This window comes from Solea solea, chromosome 11, assembly GCF_958295425.1.
Source record: "Solea solea chromosome 11, fSolSol10.1, whole genome shotgun sequence".
In the NCBI taxonomy this organism is placed as follows: domain Eukaryota; kingdom Metazoa; phylum Chordata; class Actinopteri; order Pleuronectiformes; family Soleidae; genus Solea; species Solea solea.
Genome location: NC_081144.1, coordinates 6,463,056 through 6,487,088, shown reverse-complemented (window position 1 = coordinate 6,487,088; position 24,033 = coordinate 6,463,056). Strand labels below are relative to the sequence as shown.

At 43.6% G+C, this 24,033-nt stretch overlaps 1 protein-coding gene across 10 annotated transcripts in view; it reads left to right on the top strand.

Moving 5' to 3' along the window:
• The window catches only part of camta1a (calmodulin binding transcription activator 1a), a 290,667-nt gene that overhangs the window by 250,967 nt on the left and 15,667 nt on the right, over positions 1–24,033 (top strand). For 6 of the 10 annotated variants that reach the window (XM_058642627.1, XM_058642623.1, XM_058642625.1 and 3 more), the window contains 5 exons: positions 959–1,112; positions 5,750–5,890; positions 6,492–8,803; positions 10,472–10,598; positions 10,946–11,080. In XM_058642627.1, coding sequence (XP_058498610.1) covers positions 959–1,112; positions 5,750–5,890; positions 6,492–8,803; positions 10,472–10,598; positions 10,946–11,080 — 2,869 coding nt within the window. Of the gene's footprint in view, positions 1–958; positions 1,113–5,749; positions 5,891–6,491; positions 8,804–10,471; positions 10,599–10,945; positions 11,081–14,819; positions 15,089–15,217; positions 15,591–24,033 lie in introns of those variants that run through there. The other 4 variants (XM_058642630.1, XM_058642626.1, XM_058642629.1 and 1 more) reach the window with 3 other exon arrangements.

Here is a 24,033-nt window from a genome sequence, read left to right as displayed (position 1 = left end):
CTTAGTACTGATGAAGCTTCAAACTGCAGTAACACACACATGTTGTCACAACATTTTTCTCTATCAAGGTCTTTGTTGGTTTGTCGATGCTTGCGTCTTGTTTAGCTGCGAGTCCTTGCATGTGTGTGAGTGAGTGCGGGTTTTTGTCTGTGTTTTTTTATTTCACTTTTTCATCTGATTCTCTCTCTCTTTCTCCCTCTCTCTCTCTCCCTCCACATACTGTGTACCTGCTTGTGTTTGGCTGTTCTTTGGTGCAACTTTTATTTGTATCCTATGAGTCACTGTGCAGATATTGTACTCTATGCGTGTGTTTGTGTGCTTATGTGGCAGTTGGTTTGCAATAAACAGAAAGTGATAAGGGCAGAAATAGGAACATTCCCCGTGCACATTTTGCCATGCTCAAAAATGGCTCAAAGCTTTTCCTGATTACAGAAGCAAAGTGACGTTCTTCACACACGCTCAACAATCTTTAAAATGCAGCCTTTTATACATAAGCTGTCAGTTTAGGGAACAATTCTCAGGCAGGATATTGTTGATTTTGACTTAGTAAATACATGCAGTTAATTTAGGTCAATCACTCCCTGTGTGGGAGGACTATATAAGTGTGCTATATGTAGTTATCACACACATGTACGTACAATTACATATGTAAAAGAACTGAGCTGTTTTGCACTTGCTCCGCTCTTCTCGGGCTCTGTTCTGCTGCGAGAGGGCTGCCATGCAATGTTTATACTTATGGAACATTTCTGCTTCTCACCAACCAGCTGGCATGTTCCTCGCAGCTGAGCCACAATATCAGAGTGTCACTACCACTCTACTGTTTTGTCTGTGAAGGCTTCTCAGTCATCCAGGTCACAGCCGTCGTCAGGAGTTCGGTGTAAGAAAACCACGCTCCCTGTCAGACTAAGACTATGTTTCTCCTAACTCCGCTGCGCCTCCTCTCTGTTTCCCCCGACAGAACCCTGACATTGTGCTCGTCCACTATTTGAATGTTCCAGCCATTGAGGACTGTGGGAAACCATGTGGTCCGATTCTGTGCTCCATCAATACAGACAAGAAGGAGTGGGCCAAGTGGACCAAGGAGGAGCTTATCGGACAGCTCAAACCCATGTGTGAGTGTTTGAATATTATATGCATTTCATCTATTGTGTTGTTGTCACCCTAGTACCTATATATACATATATATGTATATATATATATATATATGTATACATGTATATATATATATATATACGTATATATTCATAGCCTTTAAAATAAACAGTTGCTGTCTCCCTTTTAGAGGCTTCAGTAGTTTTTATTACATGCATAAAAAGACTAAACATAGTGGCTCTTGTTTTTGTCTGAGGATTTAATGTCCATTCCTATTAGCTGATAGCTGGTACGCTAAGTGCCCTCAGCACCTCAGTCAGAAAGCATCTTTGGCCAGTGTTCCTACAGTCTTATAGAGAGTCGGTGCTCCTCCTGGAGCCATCTGCGAGTTACAGGTTAAAGTCCAGCTCTTCCCTTAAACCTTTGGCACCACTCTGGCCAGGCTGAGAGTGAACCTCCTCTCTGGCCCATGAAGGAATTCAAGACAGAGGAGGGCAGCAAGCTGGTTATTGATTCCTGTTAGTGCGTGGGAGCAAGAATGTTTTACTCACCAGAAATCCCCCCTTCCGCCAATTCTCTGACCTCTCTTGTTTTGCTCCCCTCTCAATTGATTGATCCTTGTTGTTATCACTTTTATTAATGCTCTGTGGGGTGCGCTACATGTGTTTTTACGAGTCTTTAGACCTGCCCAAATACTGAGGCAATGTTTTGGAAAAAAGTCAAGGCTTGTCTGATAATGATAATAGCTAAATGGGGCTTGTGAGGCATTGAAAATCTTTCAGAGAGCTGTTAAGATACCTTTAACAACCAGACTGTGATTCAGGCATGTCTTGCAGGGGCCAGCACGGCTGTGACTGATATTCCGATGGCCAATTATTGGTGATGTGGCCAGGTAAAGAGGGACATGTCAGCAGCTTTACAAGCACATACACGTGTGCTGCTTGCATACTGACAAGGCAGTCCAGAGCATCATCACTGTTATCCTCCTAACTGCTTTGCTTACAATCAGTTTCGGGGCATACTTGAACATAAAGTCTCACCTCAGGACAGAAAGTGAGTAACAACAAGCTACTGTAATCATTGCATTTGTGGCTTAATGTAACAACTAAGCACAATTTGCAGTAATGCGTTAAGTCATTAACTTTGAGGATTGCTGGGACAAAGAGCATGCATGAGATGCCTTCTAGTGGCCAGGCTCGATGGGAGGCTACACAAAGACCAACAAAAAAAAAAAATACAAATTTAATTGAATAATTAATTTAAAAATCTGTCCGTTTTTTTGTTTCTATCTTTCTTCTCCCTGTGTCTTCTTTTGAAAAAGCCAACATGTCAACACAAGCTCAGTGATGGAGCAACAGTGCCATCTAGTGGTGCTGTGAGAAACCCCCATATAGGAAGCAAACTACGTATATGAAGCCGTCCTGTATTATTCATGCATTGTTTAATGTTGCATTATACTGGAGCTAATAAAAACACTAAACTAAATATCTATTACTTCTCTGCAGTGGCCCTCAGTGGTTGTATTGATAACTTAACATGACAGCTTTTCCTATTCCCAACATCAGAAATTCAACTTTGTTGTTTGAATATAGTGTAACATCACGCTTTGCATACTTGCATTCTCGAAAACACATGCTTACCTTAACGTCAGATAGTTTATTTATTTTAGAACAATGTTAACTTTTGCAGTATAATTGCCCTCGTCCATCTCGCTCTCCCCTTATGTTCTTCTCCTCGTGATATTGCAGTACACAAGCTATTTGACACTTCTAATGACACACACACACACACACACACACACTCGAAACACAGTAAAGGAAAAATGTGTATTTCACGGATCGCCTGAGCTTATTCTATCTCCTCTTATGACAAAAACACACAAACATAATCTCTGCTCTCAGTCACAAAACTTTCACATGCATGGATACCCAAGCGCAGCAGTTTAAATAGCAGTCCAATGAAACATGGCCCTCTCTGACCTTGTCCTCCTTAACGCCCTCCAGTGTTTGATGGGAAAGAGAAGAAGCAAAAAGGGTGCGAAGGGGTAAGAGTGTGGCATCACTACTCAGTCACGCTACAGCTCTATAGACAAGGCAGCCAGCTTGATTCACTCTTCGAGTCTAATGCTATAAACACGCAGCAGACTTCCCAGCTATGCCCCCGGCTCGCTGACAGATAGCCCATGAACGGCTTTAACAAACACTCCAACAGACATAAGGCCTGTCTCCAGGCCACGGAGGAGCAGACCAAGGCATGACAGACAGCACTAGCCATCATGCAAACTATTGCACCCTCTTGTCCCATATAGCGTCCGGTGGTGCAGAGGCAACCAGATGGGATATGCATGTGTCCTACAGATCAGAACTGTGTTTGTCGTTAGAGCTGTGTGATGCTGCTCATGACAGGAGGAATTCATCAGGATGATGATGTGACCGGGTTGCCGTTTGGTGCCTCGGCCGCTGCCGCCATTGGGATTAAGCCTAGTGGCACTGCTTCTGTCATGTCTGCTTTGGAACATAACCCTCCATGAGAAAAGCAAGCAGAGACAGGCAGACACAGTGGTAACTGTACCTCAACAGCCTGCAGTCTCCGGGGGTGACATCCATCTGGATGATGAGGGCTGTGGCAATTCTGACATGAGGGATTGGGGGTGTAGGACAGAGATGAGATTGGTTGGACAAAAAGGGGAAGCCAGTGTGTGCCGCATGTAAATTGTCACGTTATAGGTTCTCCCTCCTGCCAATTAAAGAAGAAGAAAAAAAGGTCTGATATTTAAGATTTATGTATTTAAAATAATTCTGGCTGTGTTTAAAGTGGTTATAAATTGGCTTTATGCAATATTAATCTTGTTTTTTGTGAATTTAGAACACAGTGGATTAATTAGTACCGTTACATAAATCCCATTCTTAATTGTCTCATTTGCTTTTAAAAGACAATTTTGCATGACTTTATTTTTTTTTTTTTTTTTTTTGGGGGGGGGGTGAAAACTGTGCAGTCCATATGGATTCCAGGCAGCCCAGAATACGTGTGTCATCTTAAATGCAACAAAAGTACTTTACTTTATTTCACTGAATATTTAATATTTTCTGAATGCGCTCTATCGCTCTCTCAACTCTCAGAGTCGGATCAATAGAATGGATGTCTTTCTGTCCTGCAGCCTCCCAGACAATTATTGTGCCAGTGGCCCCTATCACTATTAGTAAAACTAGCATCATCTAATTTTTACTACTTGAATTGCACACTTGTCAGGGAGAGAATAATGACACAAACTACACTGTCAAGGAAGATCTCTAGAGTCTAGACAGAATTATTAGTGAAGTAATTATATCGACATCAGATGAAACTTTTGCTGCCCAGCCTTTTTTTTTTTTTTAGCTTGCTCACTGTAGATTAATGGATGAATCAATCTGACTCTATAATAGATCAAAATGAATCCTGTTTATGTTTTTTATAACCTGCCTCGGTGAATTGTCTGTGGAGTGTGTGCGATCACAGCGGCTCGGCTGATGTCTGCTGGTCACCGGTCTGTAATCTGCCAAAGGATCTTGAAGCTTTCGAGTTAGATCTTCATCATTGTCATCCTCTCATGTTTGTGCTTGCAGCTTTTATAACTCTGCATTAACTAGTGCTGTCTTTTATCTGCATTACACTCACACTCCGATGCTGTACCCATCTCCTTTTATCTCATATGCAAAGTAGACATGCACAAAGGAAATTCTCATACTCACTTTATAAATGAATCGTTCTCCCTTGTACATTTAACCAAATGCAAGGACCTTGGTTAAAACTGACTTGATTTTGTCTGATAGTTCAAATATGCTGTACTTCTGAAAATGTACCTTATTTGCCGGTTGAGAGCCTGAGTACTGCGGCACTCAATGGTGTCTCCTACCACCTTATAGACACTAAAACCACTATCTGTCTCATCACAAGGGTTGGCTGGTAGGCAAGTAGAGCAAAGAAATGTATTAGGCGGTGCAAGCGGAGTGTGACTGAGGCAGGGAGTAGAGCTTTACGGGAGAACAGCTTCTTTCTCCTTTGCTGCAGCAGCCGATGTGGCAGCAGCTATAGGTGATGTTCCTCCCCACAGGCTTCCCCTGTCAGAACACAGTCATATTTTGGGGTAAAGGTGGAGGTTGGAAGGATTGATGTTGCTGTCACCTTCATCAGCAGTCGCAGTAGGGAGGCAACAGAGCAGACACATGGGAGGGAGAGAGACACAATAGAGAATGAACTGTGAACTACACAAGGCTTGAACTTTACAGGTGAGGTGAGACGAGAGAAAAGCAACTGTTCAGTTCCGGACTAAGGAAACAAGACATGCATGGAAAAGGATAAAAGATGCTGGCGAGTGTAGAGGAGTTGCCACGTGACAGGGAAGACAGATAACAGAGCACTGGAATAGAGAATAGCACGAATGAAACCGTCGGTAATGTCTCAAATTCTACAAATTAGACGACAGTATTATTTAGCCCTTCAGACACTATTGACCAGTGGTTTCCATTCGGGGCAAACCAGAAATATGAGTCTTTTTTTTGTTATTCTGGCATACTGGCAGATAGACAGAGAGGACAGTGGATGGGGCGGGGGGGGGGTTGGTGTGGCTGGTGGTCTGTTGGGCTGGCTGACGTCTCTGTCTCCTCCTCTCTCCTGGCAGTTCATGGCATCAAGTGGACTTGCAGCAATGGGAACAGCAGCTCTGGCTTCTCAGTGGAGCAGCTAGTGCAACAGATTCTGGACAGCCACCAAACTAAGCCACCTCCCCGGACTCACAACTGCCTCTGCACGGGCACCCTGGGTAAGGGCTAGCGAGTGGGATGGCGCTTGTTCTCCAGAGAGAACTTGAAAATTCAATAAGATAAGCAAAAAGGCCATAAAGATACTGTTTGTTATATATGGTAGAGCGGACGAGTTGGTTGAGGTCTTTTACTGGTGGGTGATTTACAGTGAAATCGAGTTTTAGGGTTATTGCCTTTTTTCTTATTTTTCCTTTACTGATAACTGTGTCTGGGCCATATCTGAAATAGCCCAGCTGTTCCTTGAATGTCATGCTAGTCAATCACATATTTTAAGTGGTGTAATTTCACTCAGCTGTAACTCAAGACAAGAATGTCAAACAGTGGTTTTGTGACTGATAAAACAAATTACTCTGGAATAACACTATTTGCATTTAATAAGCCATGCAAGACACTCCATACACGTTTTATCACCCCAAAGAGGACTTTGTCTTTCACAAACTGATAAATATGTAAACAAATAAATCATCCATCTTTGTTTCTGCTCCTTGAATGGTAGTGTTGCCAAATTCTTAAGTATGTCCACATTCTATCTGTTCTTCCCTGCACCTTCTTTTCCCTCCTCTCACTTATCTAAATCCACAACGTCTTTTGTCCTCACAGGTGCGGGGAGCAGTGTGCACCACAAATGCAACAGCGCCAAACACCGCATCATCTCCCCCAAAGTGGACCCCCGCTCAGGTGGATACAGCAGTGCCCACTCTGAGGTACAAAACAACGATGTGTCAGAGGGCAAGACCGAGCACAGCAACCATGGTGGAGGTAAAGGCTCTGGGGGAGGCGGCGGTGGCAGTGCCAGGGAGAAACGCAATGGCAAAGTCCACAAGCCGGTCCTGCTGCACCAGAACAGCACAGAGGTATCATCCACCAACCAGGTTGAGGTCCCAGATACCACGCAAAACTCCCCGGTCTCCATCAGCAGCGGCCTCAACAGTGATCCAGACATTGCTGACAGCCCTGTGGTGACGGGGATGAGCCACGTGGCCTCTGTCATGTCTGGCCTGTCCCAGAGTGTCTTTATGTCTGAGGTAACAGGAGATCCTGTCTACAGCATGTCTCCCACAGGGGGTCCCAACTCTCACCTGATGGGCGCAGATGCCACCTCACAGGGCTTGGTGCTGTCTGTCACCTCTGATCGTCACAAGTTTGCCTTCCCCAGCGGAGGAGTCGGGGAACCTGGGACAACCGCAGCAGGAGACCTGTCCATGTTGTCTGCAGCTGGTGTGTCTGAGGAACTGGTGCTCTCCAGCAGTCTAGATTCTGGAGCCATCAAGATCCCAGAAACCAACATGAACTTTGATCCTGACTGCTTCCTGAACAACCCTAAACAGGGCCAGACATATGGAGGCAGTGCAATGAAGACAGAGAGCAACTCTTCTTCAACCTCCTCTTCCTCTGGTGGCAGCAATAGCACCAATGGCAGTCTTCACCGCTCCCCCACCATTCAAGACAATAGCTACACCTACAGTTCAGCTTTGGTAAAAAATATCAAAACAGAAGACACATCATTTGAGCAGCAACTGGCAAAGGAGAGTGGCTACCAAGTGGGTACAGTAGTAAATTGTGGAAGTGGGGTGTCTGTGGCGCCTGGTGGTGGTTCGGGTCAGGGAAGCCTCACTCTGACCCCTGCAGGCTCCCTTGTTCCTTCTGGTGGGGGTCTCAGTCCAAGCACCACCTTGGAGCAGATGGATTTCAGTGCCATAGACGCCAAGCAGGACTATACTTCTAACACAACCACAGTGAGCTACGGTCAAGCCATGTCCAGTCCTCACATGCAGCACCAGAGTCGTTCACCTAGCTTCTTCCTCCAGGATGCCTCTCAGACTGGCCAGGCTCAGCAGGGAAGGCCCAGCATGGGCCAGAAAACACATCTGATGGAGCACAACTCCCATGACTCTGGTGCTTACATGGGGCTACAGGTAGTGAAGACAGACTCTCCTGGCAGCAACGGCCACCTCCACCACCATCACCAGGGCCACCAGACCCAGCACAGGGCCAACTGCAATGGAGGCTCACCCACAGAGGGTCCTGGCCAGGCTGGTTCTCTCCAGCTCCTCCAGTACCAGGGGACCTTTCCTGGGCTTGGCACTGAGCACGAGGAAGTGGTGAGTCTAGAGCAGTCCGGCAACGTGACCTCAGCCCAGACTGGAGCCACCGAGAATGGAGCTGAGAATTTAATGAAGGCAGGAGATCACATTCAGGCCTGTGGGGCAGGGAATGGAGACGGAGGAGGTGCAGAGCACTACCTGCAACAGGCCTCTGATGGTGGTGCAGGAGTGAATGGAGGTGCAGGAGAAGGGGTAGCAATTCATAATGGAAACAACAATGGTGATGGTAGCAACCGGTCCCAGCAGCAACAGCAGCTGCAGCCTCTCCTCCAGGGTACAAGCATAGTACAGGGACTCTACAATACTGTCAGCACCCATCAGGGCCTTGGTGGTGGAGCCAGTAATGGAGGAGCAGGGGGCACTGGCATGGAGATCAGTCTGGATCACTTTGACATCTCTTTTGGAAACCAGTTCTCTGACCTCATCAATGACTTCATTTCAGTGGACAGTAGTGGAGCTGCCATGTCAGCTGGAGGAGCTTTGTACGCTCACCAGTTAGTCACATCCCACAGCTCTGACGGTCAGAACACAGCTACGGGGGCCCCACAGCAAGGCCAGGAAGATGGAGGGCCTCGAGGGTCTGGCTACAGCAGCTCAGAGCTTTGCCTTCAATCCTGCTGCAGTCCCCAGTCTCTGAGTGCAGGGGCTGGAGCAGCAGGAAACACAGGAGATGCAGGCTCATTGTCCTACATGAATGTAGCAGAGGTAGTCTCTGCAGCGGTAGCCCAGGGGGCTCTGGGAATGCTTCAGGCCACAGGTCGGCTCTTCATGGTCACAGACTACTCTCCTGAGTGGTCCTACCCTGAGGTGAGTGACATTTTTTACATGTGAACACATGGCTTGTTTGCTGAGATGCTGGGTGGTGTGCATTCAACAGGTTTTTTATTATTATTATTTTCAACCAGAGCAGTCCAATAGTTTAAGTAAGACCATTAATCTTAAGTAGTTTTTAAATAATAAAAAAAACAATGTAAATTGACAACTAAACTAAAGATCAATGGACTTCTTAAATAGGTGCATTTCAAGGCAGATGAAAAATGTGAGTTTCACAAAAATATAGACACACAAGTAAACCAAAAATGTATTTTTTCATGGCTGCAGAAGTAAAAAAGAAAAAAAATGTACCAGAAAAACTGAACCTGCTGCATAAAAGGATTAATCAATATTGTTTTACTATCCTTTGATGATCAAACACTTACCCCTGTGTCTCCTATGTATTGATTTATGTGCAGCAGTCCTTGATTTATTTGTGGGTAAAAGTATATTTCATTGCAAAGCTGTGCACAGAATATTGATTCACTGATTCACTTAGTTCTCCTTCGCCCCCACACCCACCCCAGCCTGGTTTTTACTTTGCATTAACACATCAACAGCTCTAAGTACAAGTGTGAATGCACCCAGAATGCATTGAGGTCTAATCACTCAGACCACTTTTGGAGGTGGTTTGGGCCACATATGGCCACATTATTTTTATAATGTGTACACACAATGGAGGACTATGGATTGTATACATGTGAATAGATCGATTGTACGACATTTTAAAATATGTAAATTTGTCGTGTTAAAATCCAAATACCTGTCTCCCCCTTTATCCTAATCCATTATTAAATGCAACAGTCTTTTTATACGTGGCAAGTGCCGTCAACTTGATGACCATGACCAAAGCCAGATATACCTCATTTTGATTTTGGTCACTGACGTTCTCACAAAATATTAGGCAAAGCTCACAACTCACGCTGGTGTATGGTAGGATTGAGTTTCATCATAACCTAAATATTTTCCGGTATAAAACAGATGAAAATATGTATTTTGCTGTACGAAATTAACTCTGTGAAAAGGGACCCACTCCTAATCTAGCTTTAGATATAAATGGCTCATTCTAAATAAATGGAAACCCAATAATTCCTTTACTGTCATTAAAGATTCATGGATAATATTTATACATATATATATATACATATATATATATATATATATATATACATACATATATATACTGTTTCATTATCATTATCAACTATTTCTGGATCTGTCTGCTTGTAATGTCAACATACCACTAGGTGTCACTATTCACACGTGCATGGTTGTGCCATCAGTGAACTCAAACACACTAAAGCGTTGTATCATATACTTTAAATGTGATTTATTTTTTTATTTTTTTAAACATGGAGTTCCTCTTTGTATTATACTGAGACACACATATGCATCACATCTCCTGAGGAAAACAAAACCTGAATGTTTTCTCATCTCCTAATTCCTGAAGCTGGTGTAATTCCCTCCTCCAGCCTCAGGAGGACAGCAGAGTAGTGCAATATCAGTGTTGGTTGAAATACACGTGGATGTCCACACGATGGCAGCAGAGATCAGCACAGTGTAGCTTTTTGCTCCATCTTGGTGCCAGGCTCATGTTTGCACGCTAGGTGGCATAGTGTGCACATGTGGAGTTTGTTTTATCAGCTTGCCCCGTTTTTGCAGGGCGGAGTTAAGGTGCTGATCACTGGTCCCTGGCAAGAGGCGAGTTCCAACTACAGCTGTTTGTTTGACCAGATCTCAGTTCCAGCTTCTCTCATCCAACCTGGGGTGCTGCGCTGCTACTGCCCAGGTAAACCAGGAGGGAAGAGACGGTGACATCACAGACGCTGTGAACATGTTTAAACTTAGTGCTGATTTGTCAGGGGAAGAAAAACATTGTAATGATCTACTCCAATAGAGTGTTAGGGTTTCATATTCATACAGTTTTAAGGAAAGCCTTTCCTTTTTTTTTTAATAAAGTCAATATATATGCTGCAATTAAATTTTAATGCAATAATATAACTGAAGCCCTGATTAATGTGTGTGTTTCTTCTGAGAATGCTTGTGCATGGAAAATCTCTACCAATTAGCAAGTGTGACCCTGTGATGATGACTGTTCATGCACTAAATTCTCATTATCTATCCCCCCACGTCCAGCTCACGACACCGGCCTGGTGACACTGCAGGTGGCCGTCAGTAACCAGATCATCTCCAACTCTGTGGTGTTTGAGTACAAGGCCCGCGCTCTTCCTTCACTGCCATCATCTCAGCACGACTGGCTCTCGCTAGATGGTACGTCTCTCTCTCTCTCTCTCTCTCTGCCGTGACTTTTTCTGTCTTCTGTCTGCACCATTGTCATGCATTTACTAAGCCTCTTTCTGTAGGACACGATTCAGTACTTTGGTCACTTGCTTTGACTAAGTGACAGATTGTTATCTTACATTATTTCCACCAAGGAGGTTACTGTCTCTTCAATTTCTTTAACAGTGCAAGGTATTTATGTGTTGGCAGAGACATGTTCTTTTCTATTTTGTGCAGTGATATGGACTCGTGTTTTTAACTGCTGCATAAATGTTGACATTGAATTTAAATCTGTTTGCAATACATATTCTAACATCTCATCTACAATTACAGAAGTAGCTCTTTATCCATCTTTAACCATATAACACGATAAGTATTTGGTGAAAGTGTAGCGATTGTATACACTGGGGGACATTAATGTTTTTAATTAAAACCACGTTCAGTGCAGCAATTCATGTTGGATTTTGACAGTGCAGTACATTGATATAACTCCAGGAACTCTCACAGATAAAGAACTCTTAACATTTCTATTGGTAATGTTCTGTTTTGTAGGGTAAATAAAAGTGGTTGAGTTAAGTTGGCTTTTGAAACATATTAAACAGTCAGTTATGTGGAGAAACCCTTGGAATTTGTATTATTATTATAAATATGTAATAGTTTTCAATGTGATTAGTTAATTTGAGACTTTTCTGTTATGTGTTATTTTATTTTTTGTGAAATACCTGTTGGAGAGGATGTAAACAAGAGTTGTCTTGTATGAGAAACAAACACATGAACTGAACTGTTTATAACACATGGGAAAGACAGCTTTCATTGCAAGTAAAGCTGTCTGTGAATCTTGATTTTCAGCTCCTTACTGTTGGTTGTGTAGTCTGTACTTGAGTTCAGCTTCCTTTTCAGTTTATTTAGTACTTTTTCTTGTATCACCAAACATCAAATATCTGGATTTAGAACCTTTAAAATCTATTCAAACTTATTTTCCTCACTGTAGGTGAGAATCTTAGCTTTAAAAACTCTTGTGCATCACTTAAAATATAAATGTGTGGGTTTTCTCCGGGTTGCCAAAAACATGCACATTTGAGGATTACACAAATTAGACACTCTAAATTGACTGTGAGTGTGATTGTGGTTATTTGTCTCTGTGTGACCCTGTGATGGACTGGCGACCTGTCCAGGGTGTCCCCCGCCTTTCGCCCTATGTCAGCTGGGATTGGCAACAGGGGGCCACAGGGGGCGGTGGTGCCAATCCCAGCTGTCATAGGGCTAAAGGTGGGGGACACCCTGGAAAGGGCGCCAGTCCATCACAGGGTAACATGGAGACAAACAACCATCCACACTCACACTGTGTGTGCGTGTCCAATTTGCCAAATCTGCATGTTTTTAGACGGTGGGTGTTGTGTTTTATAAAAACACATTTTCCTCACACTGTTAGTAAGCTGAACCTTAGCTTCATTTCTACTGTCCGAGATGTTGTAAAGTGCAGTATATTTTGTTCATATAGTAGAGTTGAGTGTTGTTTCAGATGAGTTAAATCTGTTCTGCTTGGTTTTGTTGATCTTGACAATTTCTCATTTCCACTTAGCAGCCTCCCGTTTAGAGAGATGTGCAAATTAATTACTGCATCACCAGATTTGAAGACTTTGATCCTTTCATTATTCAATGTGTGACCCTCTCATAGTTTGACAGTTTTTGAGAGGTATTGTACGTTCAGAATATTATACTGCAGGGTTAGCTCCCATCTCCATGTGGTTGAGATTCATATCTGTGAGTGGGAAGGACCTCTGATCAGCAGAATATAATGAGCAAGTAAGAAATGGCATGTTTGCACGTGTGTGCGTGCTGCTGATGAAGCATTGCTGCAGTGCGTGAGCATTGACAGAATAAAGTAGGGCACAGTGAAGCACGGGCTCACAGGACAGCTGCATTGCAGACGGCTCTTGAGGGAGTGGGAGTGAGTAATCGAGCGCTGGCTGCCTCCACACACAGCAGTACCAGTGGATCACTCCGCCATTCATACCCTACTGCCTCACTGGCCCATTCACAGAACCAGTAAAGGAGGAGCTGACTGTCTCAGGGAAAACACGGCCCACCCTATTACCTTACTTATATTAACCCTTTCTCTGCTATCTCTTACTGTTTTGTCAAAATCTGGAATCCTCGTGTTGGATGACGGCAAAGGCAAGTGGTGACCCACAAAGGTGTTTGAGTTTTGCCTCTTGATTTAGCTCTGTTGCATTTGTCCAATGATAAATGACTTATTAGAGAAGGAGATCCATGCAGTCATTTTGACATACTCTCCAAAGAAAAGTGCAGTGTTTAAAATGGCATTAAATAGATTTAAAATCACATCACAATTATAGATTTTTATACTTTACTCTAGGGCTGAACAATTAAATCAATTGCAACTTCACTTGCTTCAACTGCAATTTTGACTCCTCCTGTCTTCTATCCACATTAAATAAACGTTACGTATAACTGTCATATCTTCACGTTCACTCATCGTTGCAATGTCATTTAGTGCGGTGAATGTTTTGATGGTGATGCGCCATCACACTTTAAATCTCTCACTCAGTGAATACTGGACTGAACCTTAACTCAGAAAATGAAAACTGCACAAACTGCACAGAAAAATGGCAATGAGATGCAACTACACTACTTACCTTTATTACTTACTGACTGATATTACTTTTTTACAGCCAGTGTGGCTCTATAGGTGTGTTTATCTGTGTAAGAGAGAGGTGAGGGCTAGTCCATTCCAAAAATACACGCGTGTCAAACTTGGTATTCCAGCTGGATTTTGCAAAATACCCGTGTGTGTGTGTGTATGTGAGAGAGAGAGAGAGAGAGAGAGAGAGAGAGAGAGAGAGAGAGAGAGCGAGAGAGAGCGAGCAGCAGCAGTTTCAGGACCACCGCAGTGTGGACAGCGACTCTGGCACCAAAGCGCACTCTTGTTTTGTTCCTTGAAAAGTCCCACTTTGAGATCCAGACATGATAACTTATTTCACTTATAAGTGAGGCAGACTCTCTATAATCACTTAAGTGTGTGCGCGCTCATCGATAATGTTAATAGTCCTGACAGAGGACGCACGTTGTCGTGCACGACCCCAAAAACACACTGGAATCTGTGTCTGGTGACTTGTGAGCCCTTCTGTCGGTCAGTCACCTGCTGACACTCCGTGTCATGCTTTGCGATAATTCCGTGGCGGCATGCGACTGTACCGCTGCAGCTGCGTGAGTTTCCTTCTCCCGTGGAAGACTCAGTGTGCTATGATGTGCTAATGGCACAGCTGCCTGCCTGCCTGCCTGCCTTGATTTGTCATAATGCAGAGTGGGGGAAGGGGCGCTTTTCTCTGCAGCACTGCAGGTATATGGAGCCATGGGCAGGACAGAAAAAGCTGTCGGAGCTGCAGAGAGCCAGCAGCAGCAGCTCCTCACCGTCCGCCCCAATCACTCCTTCCTCGCACGAGCTCAAATTCCACCCGAGCCCGGGACAAGCTCACTTATTTGGAAGTGCCGAAAACCGCAGCTCCGCACAGCGGCTTTTACGCACTGTTAGTGTTTAAAGGGAGCGTAATATTGACACGAGTGACACCAGCAGAGAGTGTGTACACAAACAATGCAGGAGCGGAGGAGTGGGCGTGTGTGGGGGGTAAACACTGTAAAAAAAACAACAAAAGAACAACAACAACAAAAAAACACCGCACAATCGAGCGGGGTTCACTCTCAGGTGCCGGGGTTCTGGCACGAACCGCGTCGTCGTTGCTTTAGTGAACCGAGTCACACTCTCGTGCTGGAGAGAAGAGAACTGTTACAATTTAAAAAAAAAAACACCAAATAACAAACGATTACTGTGAGCGGGTTTTGAGGCGCGAGACCGCGGCTTGAGCAGGAGAAAGAGGAGAAAGACGAGGAGGAGGAAGAGGAGGAGGCGGCGGCGGCAAACTGGAATTAGGGCGTCTGTTTACCGGCGGCACGTGCGCACATCGTCTCCTAGCAGCGGTATTTGTCATTTTACTGCAGGCTGCTGGAGCCGCGACTAGTAGAAACACAAGGAAAGTGTGTGTGTGTGTGTGTGAGTGAGGTGAAACAAGTGAAGAGGAGGAGGCTCTTAGAGGAAGAAGAGTAGTGAGCGCTCTCTCTCTCTCCCTCTCTCCCTCTCTCTCTCTCTCTCCTCGCCTCGCTCTCTCCTCTCAGTTATGTTCCGTTGTTGACGAGTGCTCTGTGGAGACTGAGATTCTTCTGTCTACACATCAAGGATTTTGTATTTGTTTTTTTCTTTTTTAAAAGATACATCTGAAGTCATTTAACACCATGCAGTAGCCCTGGGGTTTTTTGTTTTGCCTCCGTGGGAGCAGAAACTGCAATCTGAAAGAAATGCAGCTTTGCTTGGACTCCTTCTGGGTCAGGATGCCAGTGAATGACACCTGCATTTCTTAAGAGACAAAAGAGGCAGTTTCTTTTCTTTGGTGTTGGATTCTACCAATGGAAAATAAAATAGAAGGTTAGAAGTGTTAGTGCTGTGCTGTACTGTGCTGTATTTGTGTTGTGTTTTGGCTGGAAAAAAAACAAATTCTGTGCATTTCTTTGTAAGAAGTTTCCTCCAACACACCGTATGCTGAGTGGTTGGTTGTTGTTTTTAATCCAACATGGTGCAGCTGTGTCTGTCTGTAGTTCTTAAAGAAAAGAAAAAAAAAACATGTGTTGTTGGCCACATGCTTCCTCCAGTCTTTCTTGTGACTCTGCCTCATTGCAGAACACTGGAGAGTTGACGTTGACAGTGGCCAACTCCTGACTCACGACTGAATTGTCAGGGCAAACTGACTCCTCACTTTATAGGGACAAGAAGATTGTTTAAACTTAGAGCTGTCATGTGTCTGTTTTCAGGATCAGGGAATGTTTTCCTGTCAGTGTTGCTGTGTGTGTGTGTGTGTGTGTGTGTGTGTGTGTGGTGGTCACTGTGACTCCTCTATGGGCTTGTGTGCTGTTTTTATGTGTTGCTAAAAGTACAGTAGTCGCTCATGTGTACCGCATTAAAGGGTTGTAGCAGCCACGAGTGCTGCTCAGGATTTTATAGAGCCTCAAATCTGTGCTGTTCTGTTTCATGTTGCATTCGGGGCTGACAGTATCTGCATGGACTTGGAGTATAAAACATTTACGTTGCATTGGAACAAACTGCAAGTTGCTCACGGTACTCCACTGAGATCTGCCGCTGCTGCCGCTGCTGCTGCTGCTGCTGCAAGTTCTCACATTCATGAAAAGAAACTTCACTCTTGATGATGAATGTTGCTCTGCTGTGGAGGTTTCCAGAATATTTAAAGTCAGACTGCAGTACATATGCATTTATGTACCTGTTGCTCACCTGTGAAGTCTCATTGGGCCACATTGCAGCGTCTGAAAAAGGGAACGTGTGAGATGCAATGCAACAAAGCAAAGTTGCAAGAATATGTTTAGCAGATGGCCGAGAGGTTGCTTTGGCTTTTATATCATTTTCTTTACTGTTAGTGTAATGCACGGGCATTCATTGCAGTTACACGGAGTGTTTTGTTTGGCACTTTAATGCAAAGAGGTTCATGTTCTTGGCTGAATTTAACCAAACTACGTGTTAGTTCTACTGGTAGTAGTGTTAGTAGTACATCGTTCTTGCATTGAGCTGTGTGCCTGCTGCAGCGGCAGCATGGTTAGCACAGCCAGCAGCGCTGTTATTATTGTTCAATTCACTTCGGTAATAGTTTTGTCTCCATGTGTGAAGCCCCTGAATGAAGTACCTGCCTAATCACTGTACATTTGTGTATACGGGTGTGTGTACTCTACTGTTTGTGTAAGTTTATGTGGGAAAAACTCTGCATTAAACAAATGTTGCTCCTGGGTCAATACAATCTGTGTAGTTTGTCTATTGTATAATATATGTATAATGATGCAGTTACCAGTATAAGCAGCAGATGTACTTACTCATAATAAAAGCACTATTTTCTGTTGTGCTCATATTTAAGGTGACAACCACTTTTCGTGTCGCTGTACCTGTAATATAAATAACTGGAGCGATGTCAGCAGTAGTAATTCAGTCACAGCAGCTCTAATGTGGTCGTGCTTATACCTGGTGGTGATGGATCGCACCAGACAAGAGGTTTTTAAAGTAACAGGGGCATTTTTAATAAAAAAAAACAGAGAGGTTAGAAAAAGACAGAACATCATTTCTGGCTGTTTATTGTGCCCCTAGTTCATAATGTGAAATGACCTCAATCAAGACCCCCTGTCTGTTATTGACTTCTCTTCCGTACGTTTATTTGATTTCCTGTTTGTTTGTTTTTTCTCACAGTGGTGGTTCATTATTTATTCAGCCATATAATTCATCACTTTGCACTCAGACTAAGTTTGCGATTGCGTTGTCAGTGGACATACAGTGCGAAGACCGTGTCGATCTAAAATGTTCCTCGTGCGATCCTCAGTTGAGGGATGTTTGTGAAACTCACTGTGTGTAGTTAGGGCTGGACGCGTGTCAAAAGCTATTGTTCATTTTGGAAGGGTAGCATTATGCTCTGTATGCCTCTGTCAAAAAATGTCAGTGCCGGCATTTGAAATATGCATTTAGCCGTGCACTCGTGCTACAAAAGGGAGGATTGTGTTTTTCCCTCTCGGCTAATTTGTCTATGTGAATAAATACAATCCAGGGAATGTGCAGTTTTGTGTTGTGAGCTTTGTTTTGCATTTGTGGGACAGTTTGCTAGTGTGGTAATCAAATTCAGCTCCAGTCCCCATTCATGCTGTGCAGAAGTGTCCCTCTGAGTGGCCATAAGACCAAATTAAAACAGGTAATATAGAATACATAGTCTCAGGCCAGGCATAATTTATAGCACAATCATATCACAGTCTGTCCGCAGATGTAAATGACAGTATTAGTGACCGTATTCTGTGAATTCTGACGCTTTCTAGTATCTGACAAAAGATTGAGATGTGCTTCTAAGTAGTGAATGTGATACAATAAAATGACAAAGAGGGGAGCAGTCTGGGATTCTTGTGAATGCATTTAGTCCAAATGTGTTGTCTATTAATGGAAGGCTTTGGAGACGTCCTGTCCCTCGGGGTTTGGTGTTTTATATCGGATTGATTCATCTTCATTTGAGATTATTTATCTACTCATCACTGTTTAGCACTTCCCCTACAGCTCATGTGTCAGACAGTATACAGCCGAAGATGCAAATGAGAGACTAATTGTATGCGATTGTTACCGTATCAATTGATCACCTATAAGAAAAAATCAAACTACCCTACTCTCCAAGACAAAAAGCCAATATAGATTCACTCTATTAGCGTGATAGCGGATGACAGTAAATCCCTACGGTGTGCACTCTTGGCATTTTACCTTCAAAGTGACACACTGTATCTATTCAGTGCTCGGACTATACTCATATTGACCTAAATATCTGAGTAAATGCCAGCGGGTTAAGAGCTGCTTCTTCACCTTTGTGGCTGAACAGAAGAGTGTCATTAAAGCTCGGTGACCTTTGTTTGCAGTTATTAAACTTCAGTACACTGTACAGCTGAGAGTAAATTATCTTCTGTGTGGAAACAGTGGAGACTCAGAGTAGTCTCCACAGAACATATTTACTCATGTTCCATTTTGTTTCCCCTTCACCTGTTGCTCCTATAATTTGTTGATATACTGCAATAGAACTATGCCAGTAATGCAGGCAACGTTCGTTTCAGCTTTGAATCTCGAAGCTTATTGTCTTATGGAAGGAGCATTTCTGTGAACATGATGCAAAATGGGGGTGTCCATCTCTTCCATAGAGGACAATTGGATGAGTGTCTAGATACATGGGCTACGGTACGATTCAGGGAGTCAAATCTATCTCTGCTTACCTTCAAACTGATATTTAATCAAGAATCCTTTTTATTTGTTTGTTTAAACCTTTGCTCGCGAGAGTTGCTCACTAGCATATTTAAGATTTGTGAGAGTTTAAATTGACACAATTGGGAAGTAACGGCATAGCAGCTTTATGAAACCAATTTGTGACATTAAAAGAGATTTATTCTGTGATATTTGTGAATATTTTGTGTAACGATGTAATGCATTGGTTAATATTCACTTCCCGTAATTGAAAGTGTTGTAATCAAGAACTTAAAAGTTATACAAAACGTTGCATGTTAGGAGTTATTTTGAAATGAGTCTCAGGGCTCAGTCATCTGACAGAGAGAAAACAGTAAAAGCTGTTTTATCGCTCTAATAGGTCAAATGAGTGGTGGTTGTTGGTCTGCAGGGGAAACTCATTTCAGGCCCAGTTATTTATACATAAATTGAACAAACAAACGAACAACTGGGACAGGAAATGTGATAATTATGTAAATCTGAAAACAAGGAAATGGTATATTATTGTTTTTATCTACAGTGTATAACATGTACATACGTAAATGGGCTGTATCGGCAAGCAAATAACACACAACCGGCTGCTGTTTGTTTCTAGACTTCACTTGACAACACCGTCAATCAAAAAGTGGTTCCTCCTTTCAGACAGTTCCTCCAATCATCATGCATTAAACCATCAGCCCAGCGTTCGCCCCCGCCCACTTCTGCACTGACTCACAGAGAAGCTGAGTTTCCCTGGAAGTGAAGCGATTTTGCTGCATTTATGCTGAGCTTCTACTGGTTTTATTGTGTCCTGCTCGTACGTGTCGTACGAGAAGAAAATCTTGTCAGCTAATTCTGAACAAACTACTCATATAGTTGATCAAGTTCTAGTGCACCATTACTAATGAAATTTAAATACAACAGTGCATAATTGATGATGTATTTTATGACATTTTAGAGGAGCTTAGCAGAGCTTCGCTTGTTGTCATAAAGCAATCGAAAGTACATCTATATGAGTTTGTGGTGCTCTTTTAATTTGTCTTTCTTGATTGTTTGGATGTTCATCCAACTAATGACTGAGCGGTTTCCTACAGAAGGAAAAGTGTTACCCGACAATCCAAGACTCACACTCCTCGATGGTCGACCACCAACCGCCAGGCTGCCTCAGTTAACATGTGTGGCCAAAAAAGTTGCACTCACACTGCATCAACTACAGCTGATGAGCAACCAGCATGTACTGTATCTTCTGAGTCTGTGTGAGAGGAAATTCCTTTCCCTACCAGCAGGTAGCAGTATTCATGATTTGAAAAAGGGAAACGAGAAAACCTACTTGACTGTGTCATCACACAGATGTGAGGTACTTGTGATAGCACAGCAGCTGGTCATGTCGTAGTTGTATTGGCATCCAAGTGTCCAAATCCAATGAGGAAGATGGTTGTTATCTTGTATATGAGCTCCTTGTTGTTGGCGTTGAGTAATTGCTTGCTTTGTTATTTCCCCCGTTGTCTTTACGTCTTCTCATTGGCTGTAGCTAAGCATCCAATCACAGCAATGTCTCTCCTCGATGGACAGTGATGTCGCCGAATTGGCCATAAAGCTGTCTAAAGCTGTTGCCAGTAAGGTGCCCTGACAACATAATCAAGGGCTGCTGGTGCCGCACACACTGCACATACTTGGATGGATGGTCATCAACAGCCAACTGTTAGGGTTGTGTGTCCTGTGCTTTAGACTTGCAATGGATTAACGACCCAGGGTGTAGCCTGCCTCTCGCCCCACCTCCACATCCAGGATAAGCAGTAAAACATGCGGATTGTGCGGATGATGGATTGATGGCTGCATAGATAGCATCTTCAAATAGACACTTTTGATGCCATAACAATGGATCCTTAGGGAATAAAAATGTCTCTGTCACATATGATAGATTTATTTTTCACAGTTTTAATGTGTTATCACTCTGCTCGCAACATTAAAAAAATAAAACAACAGCCAGTTATTTCACATTGTCAAACGCATGTATTCCAGCTGTTAGAGCTGCTGTCAGGTGGCCTGGGTCTTTCCTCTGCTTAGTCACAAATACCAACCCCTCTCAGAACGTTCTACTTTCTACTGAGTTACATGTGAGAATGGGACTGCCTCAGCGAGATAATGAAGTGCAGCACTAGATTAAGTGTCATGAACACAATCAGTGTCAAAGTTGAGGAGTAAAGATGTTCTCCCAGTCTCTGTCAGACGTTCACTGTATGGAGTATATGGAACACAGGGTGTGTGCTCATCAAGGATAGAGGAACTGTTTTTTGAATTGCAATGAAAAAGAAAAAGATGCTCAACAAGTTTAACACTTTTGACTTTTGGCTAATCTGTTTGTTCAGGACCCTGACTGCTGCTGTGTGTTGTTGTGCATAACAAACGTGTACCTTACTGGTCCAAGGAGCAAAATAAGTTACACCCACATGTTTCTAAGATAATGGGGGGCTCCAAAACGAGCTCTCTCACCCTCATTCTTGCCATTGCTGCCTGATAAGCTGACCCAACCAACCTCTACCTTGGTGTGTTCCCTCTCCCTCTGGCCCATTTTCCTCTCCATCGCCTTCATCCCACCCATCTTTACCCCATCTTTGCTCCGTCCTTACCTGTAATCTCCCCCGCTGTCTTCTTCCTCCCTTCAGCGTGTTCTCACTCCTGCTGCGCTCCACTGCATGTCAATAAACTGCCCTGTTCTTCCCTCCGTTATCCATCTGTATGTCAACCTGTTTAATGAGGAGCTGCTGCCATGTCCCAGAGATGAGACAGATTACATGGCAAGGCTGTGACTTTGTGGGTTTGAAACCCAATGCACACTCTGCAGGTCCTGTGCTCTCTGTTTCTCTTAGAGGACACCTATGTCCTTTGAGAGAACATAATAAGGAGCAACAGCGGTGCACTACTGACTCAGCAAATATGAGACACTATTTTTTGATGCAGAAAGTATGTTACAGTATGCCTGCTGTTGTCTTTGTGCTGATGTGACTTCCCTGACTAGACATGTGACTTTGCCGCTGGGACCCACCCTCTTGACACATTATGTTTACATGGCGTTTGTTATTTGTGTAGCTTCAACTAAAACTGGACTTTTAAAATGTCTTCTGAATTGAACTAAATCAAATTTAGACAGTGATGATACACAGAAAAAAAATGCAGGCTGGAACAGTTTTTGCGGATTATGCCCTGCCAGCTTAAAGAATTCTATATTTTTAGATACATGGGTGGCAGGAAGACTCGGAATGGCACTTGACTTGCTACCAACTAACTGCCAGCTAACTTTTTTTTTGTAGGTCAACCAGAAAAATGCTTTAAACTAACAAGCTGAAATGGGGTATCTCATCTGGTGGGCCTCAAGATGACTGTGCTAGAAATTTACTGTAATGAGTATTGGGTTATCTGTCGTACAGGTTCAAAATGTGTGTCACAGTGTGCTGTGATAACAAGATTTACTCTATTAAAACACTTAATGTGGCATTTTCCCGTCCTCTACAGGCTTTTCATCCTAGAGGTGATAGGTTTTCCTCTCACTTCCAACAAGAGACATTTAGCAACATAGTCACTGTAATTTCAAAACACACTGTAATTGTTATGTAACCGACTGTACAAAAACTTCACTCCCAATATTATTTATATTAGCTGTTCTCATTACGGGAACTCTCAATTGATATCACGCAACACTGCACAGGATAACCCACACCAGAGATGAATTCCGGTTGAAAGAACAGATTTTTGTTGAAGCAAAGGAAGAGTTCTCTGTCCTTTTACATTTTTAATATGCATGGTGGATAGGACCAGGGGCCCTGCAACCCTCATGTAGAGGATAAAGTGGTCTTTCTGCATGGAGTTTGCATGTTTTCCCCTGAGTGTGTGGGTTTTCTCCAGGTTCTCAGGCATTTGGACCCTCTACATTGACTGTAGGTGTGAGTGTGAGAGTGAATAGTTGTTTGTTCTATGCGCGGCCCTGTGATGGACTGCCGACCTGTTCAGGGTGTACCCCGCTTTTTTGCCCTATGTCAGCTGGGATTGGCACCAGAGGCTCCTCGACCCTCCTGTGGAGGATAAAGTGGTAGATGATGAATGAATGAATGAATGAATAAATGAATGAATGTTGGATAGGGAACATTAGCAAGGCTCCAACTCCTACAGGATAGGACAGTACTAGAAGCATGAGGAAGCGCTATAATAAATCTCTGTATGCAAAGAAACTGGTTTTATCTACAGAAGAGTAGTTTGAAAGGCATTTTTTTGTAATGCCAGTTGTAATTTTTACGCTTATGTTGACTGGTCACCTTTCATTCACATGTTTTAAATACCCAGTTATTAAAAAAAAAGAAACAGTTACTTCAAAAAAAAAAAAAGCATGTCACAGTCTAAAATAAATGTGTGAGCGTGGCCACGTCTGCCACACACCATCACAAGGGAGTAAACCGGAAAGTGGGAGGGCGTTATCAACGTCACCCTGTTGTTACAGTTCTGTTTGGCTGCGCACCTTCCCCATTTCTTCCCTCTCTCCTCCCACTCATCTCTACCCCCATCCTCCCTCTGCAGTGGACGTGCATCGCATTTGGAGCAGCAGGCAGCAGGTGGAGATGACATCATCTGCACTGCAGCACACTGCAGCACTGGGTCTGAACAAAGACATGTCAGCCTGCTGCTAACTAGCCCCTCTCCCTCTCTTCATCTCTCTGTCTCCCTCTTTCCCCACCTGTAACACAGGGGGGGGTGAGGATGAGCACAGCCTTGTGCCAAGGCAGGTTGTAGTGTTGCATCCTGTCTCTACCCTCTGACTCCCCTCCTGATACAAGCACTCAGTCTGGAACAGGCTCTCAACTCTTCACCTCACTTGTCTGAATATGGTCTCCCACATAGGAGGAATCTTGGCAAATGACCTGCTCAGATGTTCGAGCGATCCGTAGATCTGACAGCACGATCACTCACGCAGTCTTTAGCATGCGGAGGGATCGAACGCAGAGCCCTCTGCGCTGTCCTCTGAGTCTATTATTCACAGTCACAGTGCAGCATTTTGTCACTGAAAGCAATAATTTGCCAGCCAGTGACATAATGTTTTCCGTCCAAT